The sequence below is a fragment of the Bufo gargarizans genome, unplaced genomic scaffold (assembly GCF_014858855.1).
Source record: "Bufo gargarizans isolate SCDJY-AF-19 unplaced genomic scaffold, ASM1485885v1 original_scaffold_1883_pilon, whole genome shotgun sequence".
NCBI classification, from domain to species: domain Eukaryota; kingdom Metazoa; phylum Chordata; class Amphibia; order Anura; family Bufonidae; genus Bufo; species Bufo gargarizans.
Window position 1 is genome coordinate 62,947 of NW_025334555.1, and position 17,747 is coordinate 80,693.

The 17,747-nt window shown below is 39.9% G+C and overlaps 1 protein-coding gene across 1 annotated transcript in view; it reads left to right on the plus strand.

The window, feature by feature from the left end:
- The first annotated feature begins 865 nt into the window (after nt 1–865).
- The window catches only part of LOC122923773 (cytochrome P450 2C8-like), a 51,329-nt gene continuing 34,447 nt past the window's right edge, over nt 866–17,747 (plus strand). The window contains exons 1-3 of the mRNA XM_044274609.1: nt 866–1,045; nt 2,329–2,491; nt 13,786–13,935. Coding sequence (XP_044130544.1) covers nt 866–1,045; nt 2,329–2,491; nt 13,786–13,935 — 493 coding nt within the window. The remainder of the gene's footprint in view (nt 1,046–2,328; nt 2,492–13,785; nt 13,936–17,747) is intronic.

Genomic DNA, 17,747 nt, shown 5'->3' on the forward strand with positions numbered 1-17,747 from the left:
TGTGGAACACCTAAAGGGTTAAAAAAGTTTGTAAAATCAGTTTTGAGTAACTCGAGGGGTGTAGTTTCTACAACGGGGTTATTTATGGGGGGTTCTATTATGTATGCCCCACAAAGTGACTTCAGACCTGAACTGGTCCTTAAAGGGTGGATTTTGGAAATTTTCTTACAATTTTTTAGAATTGCTTCTAAAATTCTATGCCTTCTAACGTCCCTGAAAAATAACATGACATTTATAAAATTATGCAAACATAAATATGACATATGGGGAATGTTAAGTAATAAATATTTCATGAGGTATCACTTTCTGTTTTAAAAGCAGAGAAATCTAAATTTTGAAAATTGCTAATTTTTCTAAATTTTTGCTAAATTTGGTATTTTTTCATAAATAAAGGTGAACTATATTGACTCAAATTTATGACTATCATGAAGTACAATGTGTCATGAGAAAACAATCTCAGAATGGCTTGGATAAGTAAAAGCGTTCCAAAGTTATTATCACATAAAGTGACACATGTCAGATTTGCAAAAAAATGGCCAGGGCAGGAAGGTGAAAACTGGCTTGCAGTGCAGGCATATATTACATGTGAACATGGGACCAACACAGATGCCTTCAGCTGCCAAGCGCACATGTAACAGGTCAGCCAGTGTCATAGGTACAAATCTGCTGACAGATGATCATCAAGCTTGCCAATTTTACATGTTTATAATATATTATGAAATATAATTGTAGCTCTGCGTGGACTCTAACCCTATTCGGTCTGTTCTTGAGGACCGCATGTCACCTGGATTGCTGCCATGCTCTTGGACATGTATAAATACAGAAGGACATAGTACAGCCAGAGCAGTAATCACAGGGGCGCAGGATGGCTCTGCATATTGCTTCCACACTTCTCCTGGCTACAGGCATCACTCTACTAATTTATCTCATTAAATGGTGGCGTAAGGTCAAACAGAATAACCTTCCCCCAGGACCTACACCTCTACCAGGCTTGGGGAATATGCTTCAGTTGGGCACCTCGGAAGTACCACAGTCTTTAGTGAAGGTATGTACACTTACCTGCAATCTTAGGACACTGGTTCAATAGTAAATCCTGCTATAAATCAGTTAATGAAATAGCCCATAAGGTAGGTTGACCCAGTAATACACAAGAGAAGCCTTAAGGAACTCATATTCCCCTCATTTGTACTACCAGTCCATTATTGTATACAGAATATTTTATGACAGTCTGTGCCTGGTCCTCCATAAACAGCAGAAAATATTTAGCATTTCTCACTGGGATACGGAAGGGAATTTGATGCCCCCAGCTGCTGTCCTGTTATAGAATTACCCCTGCCTAGCAATGCAGCTATACTAATAATAGATGTATGTTAGAGAACTGAGGTATATGAGAATATGTGTACAGCAACTGAGAATGTGTATATATGTATATAATGTTGTAATGTACTGCCTACTACAGTATGCCTGTCATCCAACTGAAATGGATGGGATGAGATCATATCCTGCTACTGGAAGTGTTCTTGGTATTATCTTAATTTTGCTCATACAGTCACAGAACCAGCACCATAAAAGCATAATAAAATCCTCAAAGACGAATTTCCTCGTGCTTTGTGGTAGTGAATAGATTTAACCTAAAATACTGCAAAAAAACAAAACAAAACGTAGATACCTGATGCATTTGCTCACAACGGGCCGGCCTCCGCCATCTTGCTTGAAGATCTCGCACAAAATCCTGTGCTTAGTGACGTACGACCCGGCCGGCCTGATGACGTCATCTTGAGCTGTGCCAGATTTTGCTCCAGCTCTGTAAGCAAGATTGTGGTGGCCGGCCTCTCCCGAGCAAATGGATGAGGTAAGTATATATTTTTTGGTTTTTAAATTTTACACCGTGTTATGTATATCAGGTGCTGCGATCATTCATGAACGCGGCATCTGAGGGGGATCATGTATGAACGCGGCATCTGAGGGGGTACTACTTTCAAGCAAATGTGCTTTGTGAAGAAATAGCTACCGTATCCGGCATGGGTGGACATCTCTGGATCCCCATTCACTATAATGGGATCTGATAGGGATCTGGTGGGTTTTCAGACAGCATTCTGCCATAAAAATACTGTATGTAGTAGTATTTTTATAGCAGAATGCCAGCATTTCTGCCAGATCCCTATCCGATTCCATTGTGGTAAACGGGGATCTGGCAGAGTCTGGCATTGTCCGGCTAATGCCTAACTCCTCTGTTAGAGGTCTGTGCAGGAACGGTATAGTTACATGCAGAAGGATTGAGTTGCATGAAAGTGGCTTGAATGTTACATGTTTTCTCTATCTCTCTAGCTGAGTGAGAAGTATGGACCTGTCTATACCATCTACGCAGTCACCTTTCCAGCGATAGTACTGATTGGGTACGATGCTGTGAAGGAAGCTTTGGTGGACCACAGCGACGCGTTTAGTGATAGAGGAGACCCAGGAACTACAGATCTTTTTTTTAAGGATTTTGGTAAGCCATTTAAGCAAATAATTAAAATGGCAATACATTGACATTGGTATGATGATATGCACCTCCTTATGTACTGTACAATATCTTGATTTAAAAAAAAAGTTTACTGCTTGTATCTATAAAGGTGTTGTGTAAAAAAAGGGTTTGCTTTTTTCTCCCTACACACAACATTACTCCGGTCTATGGATCGTGTTTGGTAGTATTATTCTTATTATTATTTATTATTAAAGAGCCGTTCATTCCATGGCGCTGTACAAATGATAAAGGGTATACATACATAATAAAAACAACAACAAGAAGCACGAACAAGACGAGTTACAAGCTGGTACAGAAGGAGAGAGGGCCCTGCCCGCGAGGGCTTACAAGATTTTTTCAGCTTAGGCTGGGTTCACATCACATTTTTCCCATCCGTTTAACGTATACAAAAAACTTTAAACGGATGCCTCAGACTAATGCCATGCAGTGGCATCCGTTCACCATAGAGTTCCATTGTAAAAAAAAAAAAAAGTATACTTTTTTTACCATTGAAAAAAAATACTTATACTTTTTTTTACCTTACTCTGCAGGATACGGGAATGTGGTCTGCTGCATTCTTGTATCCTTTTTTTTTTTTTAATAGCATATATGTCAAACAGAGGCATCAAACGTGATGTGAACCCACCCTTACCCCCATTTATTTATATTATTTTTATTTTTTTGCCATTGATGTGAATGTTCTTCACAGCTGTGTGGACTATATGGAGCAGGATCACAGGAGGCACATAGTTGAAACCTCGTTGCAGTGGCCAGGATTGGAGATAACTCCAATCCCAGCCATTTAACCTTTCATATAGAGACAGTGAGCTCCGAGTGGTTAGAGAGGAAGGGAATGCACCTTTGGCCTCCGATTAAATTGCCCAACCCTCGTTCCTGCCTGATTCAATTGTGGTGTTCTGAGAAGTTGTCATGGCAGCCATGGACCCCAGTCATATTAGTTCTCCAATCACGTCCTGTCCATTGCAGTGTATTGTAGAAGAGATTAAGAGAGTACAGATTCAATTCCCCAAAGGGGCAAAAAAATGTTTAAATGCGTTGTGAGATCTTAGCCTTTGATGGCATATTGCTAACATATTCACCACTGGGACTCATACCTATCTCCAGAAACGCCCCCCCTGAAGTGAAGAAGAGCACACCAGGCGCCCTCTATTCACAGCAACCAGAGTTATGAAAATGGGAAGGTGGCTGTGCATGCGCAGTGAGCTCTTCAGCTCTTCATACACCACTATGGACTTCCAAGAACAGCCAAGCACGCTTGCTCAGCTAGTTTCAAAACTTCTATAGCAGTAAAAAGAGACCACCCGAGCATGAACTGTAGGCACCGGTTCATTCCGGAGATACAGTAGGTGTCGGTTCCAGAAGGCAGACCTGCACCTCTCTGACTTTGAGGATATATCCTAGTGATGAGCCATCAATGTGTGAGATGAGACAACCCCTTTAAACAAAAAATAATATTTTTTTTTTATTGAAATACTTAAAAAAACACAAGAGGGAGCATAATTTATCAAAACAACAAAAATGTCCAAAAATATAGAATAACACTATTTATACCACACAGTGAACACCTCACCTCCCAAAAATGGAATGCAAAATTATTAAAAAAGAGTTCTTGAGCAAGTGCGTGGATAGCGTTTGCAACATGTCGGCTAATTCCCGTGGGCTGCTGATATAATTGCTATATGGATGTTTGTTTTATCAAGATGAATTGAAATAAAGTGAATATTTGCAATTCTACCAAGTGCCGCATGGTTTTGCTACACAATGAGTCAAAATGTTAGGTTGCAGTTATTGCTACACATTTGCACAAGGGGGCACACTGAATCAGGGCTGCCATCAGGGCAATACTTCGGGCTCCACCATCAGTAGCCTCAATAATGTTCATTTTAGTGCAGTGAATATTAATAAAGCTGCAGGGCCCTTGGGATTGATGTATGTTGTCAGACTCACACTTCATAGATTTTTACTAAAGTAATTTTATTTAAAGTCACAGGCGTAGTATTAAATAAATAGTGCGTTACTATAATGAGGAAAATATTTGTGCCATTTTTATTTCTGCTATCTACCGATCACCATAAATAATGTGTTCACTATATTATATGGGTTATTATGATAACAGGCTTGACTAATACTGTTTTGTGATATTTAATAGCAAGTATATTTCAAACTCACATTTATTGTATTGGTTTTGCTTCCGAGATTTTATTTTTTTGCAAACAATAACTTTGCAAAAATATGTACCATATTTTTCAGACTGTAAGACACAATTTTTCCCTAAAAGTGAAGGAATTGTGTCAGTGCGTTTTATAATCTGAATCCTAATGACCGCCTCCGTCAGCATGCAGGAAGGGCGGCACTGCGCTGGCTCTACTCACCAGTCCTGGTCTTCTTCTGGGCACTGCTCTGCACCATGTCCTGACAGCGTACAGCATCAGGACAAAGCGCATGTTGGCGTGCTCTATGACATGGCGCTGTATGACATCAGGTCACAATGCAGTTTGCGGCAGAAGAAGACTAGGGAGGGTGAGTGGATCTGCAGTGGCATAGTGGCAGTGCCATCGAGAGCTGGAGAGGTAAGTATATATATATATATATATATATATATATTTTTTTTTTTTTTTTAAATTAGTGTTGAGCGTGAATATTCGAATAGAGAATATTTATTGCGAATATCGCTAATTCGCGAATATTTCGAATATAGTGCTATATATTCGCTATATCGAATATTCAGCATTTTGTAACATCTGAAAACATGATTCCTCCCTGCTTCTTTCTTGTGGGTCAATGAGTCATTGGCTCACAAGCAACTTAAACAGGAAGGAATCATGTTTTCATATGGAAAAAAAAAAATTACGGATATTCTAAAAAACTAATATATAGCAATATATCGAATATATTAGTTATTAAGATTTTTTTATTATTTTTTTTATGTGTACTGTTATTCCACTTCAGCATACTCCTCCGCGACAAGCGTCCCCGTCACCATGGGAACGCCTGTGGGTTAGAAAATACCATCGGATCTGAGTTTTCCCTGAGATCATGAAAACTCAGATCCGATGGTATATTCTAACCCACAGGCGTTCCCATGGTGACGGGGACGCTTGTTGGGGAGGAGTGTGCCAAAATGAAATAACAGTACACATAAAAAAAAAAAAAAGAATATTCTAAATAACGAATATATTATTTGTATATATTGCTATAACTTTGTCATATTCCAAAACAAGAATATATAGCAATACAGTGAATATTCGTAAAATACACATATAGACCGCAATTTAGGTAATATAGTGCTATAAACGTTTTTTCATAGTTTTTGTAATTTTTCTTTCTTTTGTGAACTTCAGATTTAAAGAAAAATTACAACTTTGAAAAAAAGGTTAGAGCATTATATTAGCTAAATTGCAGTCTATATGTGTATTTTAAGATTATTCGCTATATGGCTATATATTTGTGTTTTAGAATATTCATCAAATTCTAAAACAAGCAACATAGCGAATATTCACTAAATACAAATATAGAGCAATTTAGCTAATATAGTGCTATACATTTTTTTTATAGTCTTATATTTTTTTTCTCTTCTGAACGTCAGATTTGGAAAAAATGTACACTATTAAAAAAATATTAGTACATATATAAGGCCGAAAAAAGACATTTGTCCATCCAGTTCAGCCTGTCATCCTGCAAGTTGATCCAGAGGAAGGCAAAAAAACCCTGTGAGGTAGAAGCCAATTTTCCTCACTTTAGGAGAATAAAAAATTCCTTCCTGACTCCAATCAGGCAATCAGAATAACTCCCTGGATGAACGACCCCTCTCTAGTAGCTATAGCCTGTAATATTATTATACTCCAGAAATACATCCAGGCCCCTCTTGAACTCCTTTATTGTACTCACCATCACCACCTCCTCAGGCAGAGAGTTCCATAGTCTCACTGCTCTTACCGTAAAGAATCCTCTTCTATGTTTGTGTACAAACCTTCTTTCCTCAAGAAGCAGAGGATGTCCCCTCGTCACAGTTACAGTCCTGGGGATAAATACATGATGGGATAGATCTCTGTACTGACCCCTGATATATTTATACATAGTAATTAGATCTCCCATCAGTCGTCTTTTTTCTAAAGTGAATAACCCCAATTTTGATAATCTTTCAGGGTACTGTAGTTGCCCCATTCCAGCTATTACTTTAGTTGCCTTCCTCTGGACCCTCTCCAGTTCTGCTATGTCTGCCCTTGTTCACTGGAGCCCAGAACTGTACACAGTACTCCATGTGTGGTCTGACCAGTGATGTGTAAAGTGTTAGGACTATGTTCTCATCACGGGCATCTATGCCCCTTTTGATGCAACCCATTATCTTATTGGCCTTGGCAGCAGCTGCCTGACACTGTTTTCTGCAGCTTAGTTTGCTGTTTATTAAAATTCCTAGATCCTTTTCCATGTCATGTTACCGAGTGTTTTACCATTTAATAAGTACGGGTGACTTGCATTATTCCTTCCCATGTGCATAACCTTACATTTGTCAGTGTTAAACCTCATCTGCCGCTTATCTGCCCAAGCCTCCAATCTATCCAGATCCCTCTGTAGCAGTATACTGTCCTCATCAGTGTTAATTACTTTACACAGTTTAGTGTCATCTGCGAAAATTGATATTTTACTGTGCAAGATCATTAATAAATATATTGAAGAGAATAGGGCCCAATACTGACCCCTCAGGTACTCCATTAGTGACAGTGACCCAATCTGAGTGTGTACCGTTAATAACCACCCTCTGTTTTCTATCATTGAGCCGGTTACTTACCCACTTAGAGACGTTTTCACCCAGTCCGAGCATTCACATTTTATATACTAACCTTTTATGTGGTACAGTGTCAAATGCTTTGGAGAAGTCCAGATACACGACATCCATTGATTCGCCGCTGTCAAGGCTAGAACTTACCTCCTCATGGAAACTGATTAAATTAGTTTGACATGACCGATCCCTCACGAAGCCATGCTGATATGGCGTTATTTGCTTATTTCCATTAAGATGCTCTAACATAGCATCTCTCAGAAAACCTTCAAACAGTTTACCCACAACAGATGTTAAACTTACCGGCCTATAGTTTCCAGGCTCTGTTTTTGGACCCTTTTTGAATATTGGCACCACATTTGCCATGCGCTAATCCTGTGGGACATTCCCTGTCAGTATAGAATCTGCAAATATCAGAAATAAGGGTCTGGCTATGACATTACTTAATTCCCTCAGGATACGGGGGTGTATGTCATCCGGTCCTGGCGATTTGTCTATTTTAATCTTTTTAAGTCGCTGTTGTACTTCTTCCTGGGTCAGACAGGACACTTTTAATGGGGAATTTATTACAACATTCGGCATGTCATCTGACAGTTTATTTTCCTCAGTGAATACATTGGAGAAAAAAATATTTAACAGCTTTGCTTTCTCCTCGTCGCTCTCTGCGACTCCCCCTCTATTACTCTTTAAAGGGCCGACACCTTCAGATTTATACTTTTTAACATTTATATAATTGAAGAATATTTTAGGGTTAGTTTTACTCTCTTTGGCAATTAATCTCTCGGTCTCTAGTTTGGCCGCTTTTATTTGTTTTTTATATGTTCTGTTTTTTTTCCTTATAGTCTTTCAGTGCTTCCGTGCTACCCTCCTGTTTTAGTGAATTATATGCTTTCTTTTTGTCATTTATTGCTTTCTTTACAGTTCTGTTTATCCACATTGGTTTCATTTTGTTCCTTAACCTTTTATTCCCATACGGTATGTACCTCTCACAATGAGATTTTAGGATGCTTTTAAAAATATCCCATTTTGTGGCTGTATTTTTATTTGTGAGGACTTTATCCCATTTAGTTAGGCCTATGGCCTCTCTTAGTTGGCTAAATTTAGCTTTTTTGAAGTTTGGTATTTTTGTTCCTCCCTGTAGAAACACTCGTTTGAATGATAATTGGAAAGTTATTACTTTATGGTCACTATTTCCCAGGTGTCCCCCAACCTGCACGTCTGTTGTTCTGTCAGGCCTATTGGTTAATACTAAGTCCAGTATGGCCGTCCCTCTAGTCGGGTCCTGAACCAGTTGGGAGAGGAAATTGTCTTTGGTTATTGCCAAGAACCTGTTTCCTTTATGAGATATACAAGTTTCAGTTTCCCTGTCTATATCTGGGTAGTTGAAGTCCCCCATAATAACCACCTCATTATGATTTGCCGCCTTGTCAATCTCCATAAGTAGTAGATTTTCTGTGGACTCTGGTATATTAGGTGGTTTATAGTAAACTCCTATTAGTAATTTATTATTGCTTTTAGCTCCATGTATCTCTACCCACAGTGACTCCACATGTTCATGTCCCTCACTTATATCTTCGCAGAGTGTGGGCTTTAGACCGGACTTTACATAAAGGCAGACCCCTCCCCCTCTCCGGTTTTGACGATTCTTTTCTAAACAGACTGTAACCCTGTACATTAACCACCCAGTCATAGCTATCATCCAGCCATGTCTCAGTTATTCCCACTATGTCATAGTCCTCCTCACACATCACTAATTCCAGTTCATCAGTTGTATTAGTCAGGCTTCTGGCATTAGTATACATATATTTGAGAGGTTTATGTATATTTTTTACCCTACACCTTTCCTTCTGAACTGTTCTTGTCCCTCCTTCCATTCCTCCCCCAGTCCCACTACCCTGCCCCCGGTCTCTGCACTATCTTCCCATCCTATAACATAATTGCCGTCCCCCCCAGTCCCTAGTTTAAACACTACTCCAACCTTCTAGCCATCTTCTTCCCCAACACAGCTGCCCCTTCCCCATTGAGGTGCAGCCCGTCCCTACGATAGAGCCTGTAGCCGATAGAGAAGTCGGCTCAGTTCTCCAGGAACCCAAACCCCTCCTTCCTACACCAGTTCTTGAGCCACTTGTTAATCTCCCTAATCTCCCGCTGCCTTTCTTGTGTGGCCCGTGGTACAGGTAGTATTTCGGAAAATACTACCTTTGAGGTCCTTGCCCTAAGCTTTTGACCTAAATCCCTGAAATCATTTTTAAGGACTCTCCACCTACCCCTTACTTTGTCATTGGTTCCGATATGGACCATGACCGCTGGATCTTCTCCAGCCCCTCCCAGTAATCTGTCAACCCGATCCGCGATGTGTGAAACTCTAGCACCAGGAAAACAGCACACTGTTCGGCGATCACGGTCTTTGTGACAGATTTCCCTATCTGTTCCCCTAATAATTGAGTCTCCCACTACCAGTACCTGTCTGGCCTGCCCTGCACTCCTGTTCCCCTGCTTACTAGAGCTGACATTCGCCTGACTGGCAGAGGAAGTGTCCGGCTGCGGCAGTGCCATCCCTGGACTGACATCCCCCTCATCTGCCAAACGTGTAAACTTGTTGGGGTGTGTCAGATCAGGGCTAGCCTCCCTGGCACTCTTCCCTCTACCCCGCTTTCTAACTGTTACCCAGCTAGCTACCTCACTTTCCTCAGCCTCCTCTCTGTCACCCTCCCCCTCATCTACCCCAAAGAGTGCTTGCTCGGTGGGAAGCAAACTCTTTTGCAAATTGCCAATGCCTCTCAGTGTTGCATATTATATTAGCTTAGCTAAATTGCTCTGTTTTTATTTTCTCGAATATTCGCTATATTGCTATATATTCTTGTTTTAGAATATGACGAATATTCTTAAAACAAATATATATATATATATTTACTGCTATATATTATTTTTTTTAAAAATTCACATTATGCGATTTTTACTATTTATATTAATCGCAATCGCGAAAATAATATGAATATTCGCAAATATGAAATGAGTATTCTAGCGAATATTTGCAAAATATTGCGGATTCGAATATGGGACCTGCTGCTCATCACAAATTTTTATGTCTGATCTGAGGTCTGATTAGGGTCTGAACTGAGGGTGATGAGGGTCTGAGCTAAGGCTGATGGAGGTTGGGGAATCTGATGGGGGTCTTATCTAAGGCTGATGGAAGTTGGGGGATCTGATCTAAGGCTGATGGAGCTTGGCGGTCTGATTTTGGGGTCTGATCTGAGGTATGATGAAAAAACATTTTTTTATTATTTTATTTCTCTAAATCCTGGGTGCCTCTTATAGACCATTGTGTCTTATAGTCCGAAAAATACAGCAACTCTTACCATAAAATAATTATTAAAGAAATAGTAATGCTGTTTAGTAATTGAAAATCTGGCCTTTACTTTAAAGCCCTTCTATGGCATAATGAGTAGGGCTGCTGCCTCCACTATAGAGGTCACTGGTTCAGTGTTATTTATGTATCAGATGTTATGGCAGGAAAATTGAACTTTTATTTTCTTCTAAAACTGACATATTTCTGCACATCTATGTTGCTAAAAAATATTGGAGCAAAAACTATTATAATAAATGTGTAATTGTGACATATTTATTATCAAATATCACAGATTTTGTATTCCTGTAATCATAATACTCTGTATGGTGATTGGTAAACAGCGGAAATAAAAATGGCGCAATTTTTCCCCTTCATTTCAGTAGTATACTATTATTTTAATATTACACCTGTGAAGAAACCAGTATTATGTATTAGCTTACTAAGCAACTAAGACCATTGCCCTTAAAATTGCATGTCTCGAGGTATAGCCCGTAGACTTACTTTCGTAGACTATACTTTCAGTGATCATTTCTATAGTCTTTGAAGGGAGAAATGTGCTTGAAAGTCTCTACCCAGAAAGATTATCAAAGTTATGGTTGTTCAACTAAAGGAATATCTAATAACTATGACTATATCAGGGGTCAGTACAGAGATCTCTCCCATCACCTATTTATCCCCAGGACGGTGACTGTGACGAGGGGACATCCTCTGCGTCTGGAGGAAAGAAGGTTTGTACACAAACATAGAAGAGGATTCTCTACAGTAAGAGCAGTGAGAATATGGAGCTCTCTGCCTGAGGAGGTGGTGATGGTGAGTACAATAAAGGAATTCAAGAGGGGCCTGGACGTATTTCTGGAGTGTAATAATATTACAGGCTATAGCTACTAGGGAGGAGTTGTTGATCCAGGGAGTTAGTCTGATTGCCTGATTGGAGTAGGAAAGGATTTTTCCCCCCTAAAGTGAGGAAAATTGGCTTCTACCGCACAGTTTTTTTTTGCCTTTCTCTGGATCAACTTTCAGGATAACAGGCCGAACTGGATGGATGGGTATCTTTTTTCAGCCTTATAAACTACATGCCGTATTTATCTCCGGGGGGGGGGGGGGGGGGGGGGGGTTGAATCGCAGGCGCTTTGAATGTTGCCGATACATTGCAGTCTATACTGCATAAGGACATCCATCAATCTGTGATGTACCGGACATTGATCCTGGCATGTACAATACATACTGAGGAACAGGGAAGGGAAGAGTCTGGCGCTTCTTCTATGGCGGGACATCAACAACCACGATCCTCCTAGGACCTGTCCCAGCCTCCCGGAGCCATGTACATGCACACCAGACTGCACCGATTTCTATGGGAAAGCCCGATTGCTAGAATGTAGTGTTGGATATGAGGTTTTGCTAGAATGTAGTGTCAGATCTCAGGTTTTGCGATAGCACAAACACAATCCCCTTTCTGTGATGCAGAGTTCTTATATTCTATATTGTGTGCACTCAGCAGCATAGCAGGTATCCCCCTAGTACAAAAATGATTAGCCTGCCTGAAAATAAATGCAGGCAAAAACATATGGTATGTACCAGGCAGCCAGCAAGATTAGGGTTAATGTGACTCATTAACTCCAATCTTGCCACTGCCATGTTTTAAACATGAATAGGGGTCACTTATTTTTAATGTCAAGCTGGGCACATGCTTTTGGAGTAAGCCCCATGTGCCTTATATTAATAGTAACGTGGAGTTAATGTGAGTTACAGAATACAGGCCACTTATTATTAATGTGAGGCACATGGAATGATGGAAGTCAAAATTCATAAGACTGTGCACATAACATTAATAGCAAGTGACTGTTCATGTACGTCATGCTTTAACCCCATGTTGCCCTATTTTCACCCTCTAAAACCTAGGTGCATCTTATGGGCCGGTGCGTCTTATAGGGCAAAAAATACGGTATGTTACTATGACACACAGGCCGATTGAGCAAGCAATTGTTGGGAGGGAGGCATTCTCTCCCGGCAATCGTCTGCCAGCTAGCGGAGGAGACAGCTGCTGTTACATAGTAAATAGAAATTTACAGAGGCTCTACTGTCAACAATTCACGAATAGGTGCTCTCTCCAGATGGCAGCACCTACTGCCAAAGTAATAGATAGACAAGTGGATTTGTAAGGTGGAGGGCACTCAAATGTCTAGGTACATATATGAATGGATAAGTTGTATATAATAAATTATTTATTAGAAATAAAAATATAAATATGTATACCACAAAGGGTATATGCGAGTGGTTCCAGATGGGTGGCGTCAAGGCATTCTGATAAAGTATACCACAATACGCAATGTTCTCATATAGAATAATATAAAATGCAATATTCTGGTATATAATAATAGATACTAGTACAGGTGATCAGTCTGTCTAGTATATCTCTAAAATATACGGTCTCTGTTGGTAGAAATCTTTGGCTACTGAACCATTTGATAAGAGGATCAAAATACTGTCTGAATTAGGACCAAGCGCGCTTCGGTGCACACTTGCACCTTCATCAGTGGCACTGCCAACTGGGACACACCACAAATGGGGTAAAACTGTTCCAGCCTCCATATACAGCTGACTTAATGTATTTGGACATAGCAAGGGACTCTAATACCATCTGACACAATCCTATGAAAGCTCGTTAGTGATCATCTATCGAAAAATTGGCAGGTGTGATACAGCCTTAAGATTTTTGCCTACCATACAGAAGGTCTAGGGTTCAAATACATTCCCAACAGAGACTTGGATAATTGTTTCTTCAGTTCATTTTTGTCTACCTTATTTAACTCATAAGAAAAGTTGATATAAAATACTGAAATAAAGGGTTCATGTACTTTTTAGACTCGCATACATGTGTTACTGGATTTTCTACCTGAATAAATAAATGATCAAGTCTAATATTTAGTTTTGATTTGGCATTGTTTATCTACTTTTAGGACTTTTTTTTTACTTTTTAAATCAACTTAGGTCAAATTTAAGTAGAGATATATGAAATTCAAAAGGGTTCACAAACTTTCAAACATCACTGTAAGTGAATAGGCAGCAATGCTACACTCAACCTGTTAATAGATGTGGCAGTAGTTTTGAACTTGGACTTTGAACTTACAGGGGTCATTCAAAGCAATGGAGAAAGGTGGAAAATTCTTCGTCGATTTTCTCTGACAACTTTAAGAAATTTTGGAATGGGGAAGAGGAGCATTGAAGAAAGAATCCAAGAAGAAGCCAGATGTCTCACTGAGAAAATAATGAAGGAAAAAGGTGTGTGGCATTCCAAAATTATTTGATAATCTCAGGCCCTATGTATTAAACCATGAGTATACATGCCTGGCCATGGGGTAACAAAGGGCATGTTTCAAACCAACATGACCAATCTTTCTTTCCCCCAATGTCTGCCACTAGAAGACTGGATGATTTCTGGCACTAGAAGATTTCTGTCCCCATATACAATAGATCAATAACTGATCTCTAAAATCGATGGGCATAGTCAATGTTAAAGGGGTTTACTAGAGCTAAAATATTGATGACCTATCCTCAGGATAGATCATCAATATCAGATTGATAGGCAAAGATCAGATGTTTGAAGCCGTAGTGGCTATTGACAGCAAGACAATTTAGACTAGCACATCACAGATGAACATTAGAGATGAGTGAATCGAAGAAGACAAAGTGGAATTCAATTTGAATTTCAGGAAAAATTTGATTTTCACCGAATCCGAATTTCCTCAAGCTTCTTGGTAACTAGAGATGAGCAAATCAAATCCCATTAAGTGGAATTCGATAACAAAATTTGAATAAATAAAATTCGCCTAGAAGCTGAATTGCCTCGTGCTTCATGTCAGCAAATTGATTTAACCTGAAATAGTATAAAAAACAAAAAAAAATCAAACTTAACTCCTCCATTTGCTTGCGACGGGCCACCAGCCTCAATCTTGCTTGAGGATCTCGGCCGAAATCCCATTGCGGTGCGAGATTACACTCAGATGCCGCGATCATGTACTGTATAAATGGGGATCTGAGGGGTACATTGACAGTGGCGGCGCTATCGGAGCTCCCTGTCATTGCACACGCTACTTGCACCCGAAATGCACTTCGTGATGAAGTAATTCGTCACAAAGCAATTTTTTTTGTAAAATTCGGCAAATCAGCCAAATCGAACTTTTTAAATGTTCACTCATATCTAGTGGTAACAAATCAATTTTGTTTCCTAAAATGGCTGCTGCACGTGTTAGGACATGGAGCAAGGAATTCTGGGAATGAGGGATCATCCACAATGCCATGTATGCAGCCAATCAGCAGCCAGCCCTGTGATGTCACAGCCCTATAAATAACCTCAGCAATCTTGGATTCAGCCATTTACCAGTGTACTTAGTGCAGGAAGAGACATCAGCAGGCACTAGGGACAGTGGTAGGAAAGACTTTAAAACTTGTTTGCTATATAGAAGTTCAGGGAAAAGATAGGGAGGAATCATTCCACAAAACTGAAGCAGAACAGGGTTCAGTAGGGGAGTTTACAGCCTGGGTAATAGGAACAATCCCATTACACCTTGCTGCACTGACTGGGGATCCAAATCACCACTATACAGCTCTGTAATTCCAGCAAACCGTTCTTGTTAATGGGGAGCAAGTGTTGTTTAAGGCTACCTTCACGCTAGTGTTTTTACTGGATCCGGCAGGGTTCAGCAAAAGCGATTCCATTACTGATAATACAACCATTTGCATCCGTTATGAATGGATCTGGTTGTATTAGCTTTAACATTGCCAAGACGGATCCGTCATGAACTCCATTGAAAGTCATTTCAGTACAACAATAAAAATATATACGCACTGCACTGTTGCAGTTATTTCTGGTGAAATCGTATTGGGGCGTATTTCAGTACTATAAGAAAAATATATGCGCACTGCACTGCTGTAGTTATTTCTGGTCAAAGCGTATGTTGGCCTATTTCAGTCCAGCAAGAAATATATATTCTCAGGTCACTTCTGCAGTTATTTCTGGTGAAAGCGTATAGGGGCGTATTTCAGTAAAAAAAGAAAAATATATATGCACTGCACTATTGCAGTTATTTCTGTTGAAAGCGTATAGGGGCGTATTTCAGTAAAAAAAGAAAAATATATATGCACTGCACTATTGCAGTTATTTCTGTTGAAAGCGTATAGGGGCGTATTACAGTAAAAAAAGAAAAATATATATGCATTGCAATGTTGAAGTTATTTCTGTTAAAAGCGTATAGGGGCGTATTTCAGTAAAAAAAGAAAAATATATACGCACTGCACAGTTGCAGTTATTTCTGGTGAAAGTGTATAGAGGAGTAGTTCAGTACAAGAAATATATATTCTCAGTTCACTGCTGCAGTTATTTTTGGTGAAAGCATATAGTATAAATATATATACACACTTCACTCTTTAAAGGGATTCTGTCATGACATTTTAGGCCTATAACCTAAACATATGGCCAGGTCCGTCCAAATAGTATGAATCCGAAACTGTACTTATTAAATGTGCCTGTAGCTCTATTAGCACATAAAACAGGTTTTTATAACCTGTCATTCACCTATCTAAGGTGCCCAAGGGGACGTCACTTCATACAGGGTGCCCGGCTGCAGCCATCTCCGTCTGGTGCCCAGCGCCGCCTTCCCAGTTGAAATCGCTGCCTTCCTCACCTCATCCCCGCCTGCGCAATCGTCCGGTCCCTCTGCCAGATCCCGCGCATGCGCACTAGGCATAACCTGAGGGACCGGACGATTGCTGAGGCGGGGCTGAGGTGAGGAAGGCGGCACTATAGACAGGGAGGGCGGCGATTTCTAGTGGGAAGGCGGCACTGGGCACCAGACAGAGATGGCTGCAGCCGGGCACCTTACGTAGGTAAATGACAGGTTATAAAAACCTGTTTTATGTGCTAATAGAGCCACAGGCACATTTAATAAGTACAGTTTCGGATTCATGCTATTTGGACGGACCTGGCGATATGTTTAGGTTATAGGCCTAAAATGTCATGACAGAATCACTTTAATTTCTTTCTGGTCAAAGCGTATAGTGGCCTATTTTAGTCCCAAAAAATATATATATATATTGTCAGTTAACTGCTGCAGTTATTTCTGGTGAAAGCATATAGGGGCGTACTTCAGTACTTCAAGAAATATATATATATATACACACTTCATTGTTGCAGTTATTTCTGTTGAAAGCGTATAGGAGCTTATTTTAGTACTACAAGAAAAATATATACGCACTGCAATGTTGATGTAATATATGTTCAAAGCGTATAGGGGCGTAATTCAGTACTTCAAGATATATATATATATATATATACACACTTCACTTACATTTTTTTCTGGTCAAAGCATATAGTGGCCTATATCAGTCCAACAAGAAATATATATTCTCAGTTCACTGCAGCAGTTATTTCTGGTGAAAGCGTATAGGAGCCTAATTCAGTACTTCAAGAAATATACAGTCAGGTCCATAAATATTGGGACATTGATGCAATTCTAACATTTTTGGCTCTATACACCACTACAATGGATCTGAAATGAAACAAACTAGATGTGCTTTAACTGCAGACTGTCAGCTTTAATTTGAGGGTATGTACATCCAAATCAGGTGAACGATGTAGGAATTACAACAGTTTGCATATGTGCCTGCCACTTGTTAAGGGACCAAAAGTAATGGGACAATTGGCTTCTCAGCTGTTCCATGGCCAGGTGTGTGTTATTCCCTCATTATCCCAATTACAATAAGCAAATAAAAGGTCCAGAGTTAATTTCAAGTGTGCTATTTGCATTTGGAATCTGTTGCTGTCAACTCTCAAGATGAGATCCAAGGAGCAGTCACATCAGTGAAGCAAGCCATTATTAGGCTGAAAAAACAAAACAAACCCATCAGAGAGATAGCAAAACCATTAGGTGTTGCCAAAACAACTGTTTGGAACATTCCTAAAAAGAAGGAACGCACCGGTGAGCTCAGCAACACCAAAAGACCCGGAAGACCACAGAAAACAACTGTGGTGGATGACACTGGTGAAGAAAACACCCTTCACAACAGTTGGCCAGATCAAGAACAATCTTCAGGAG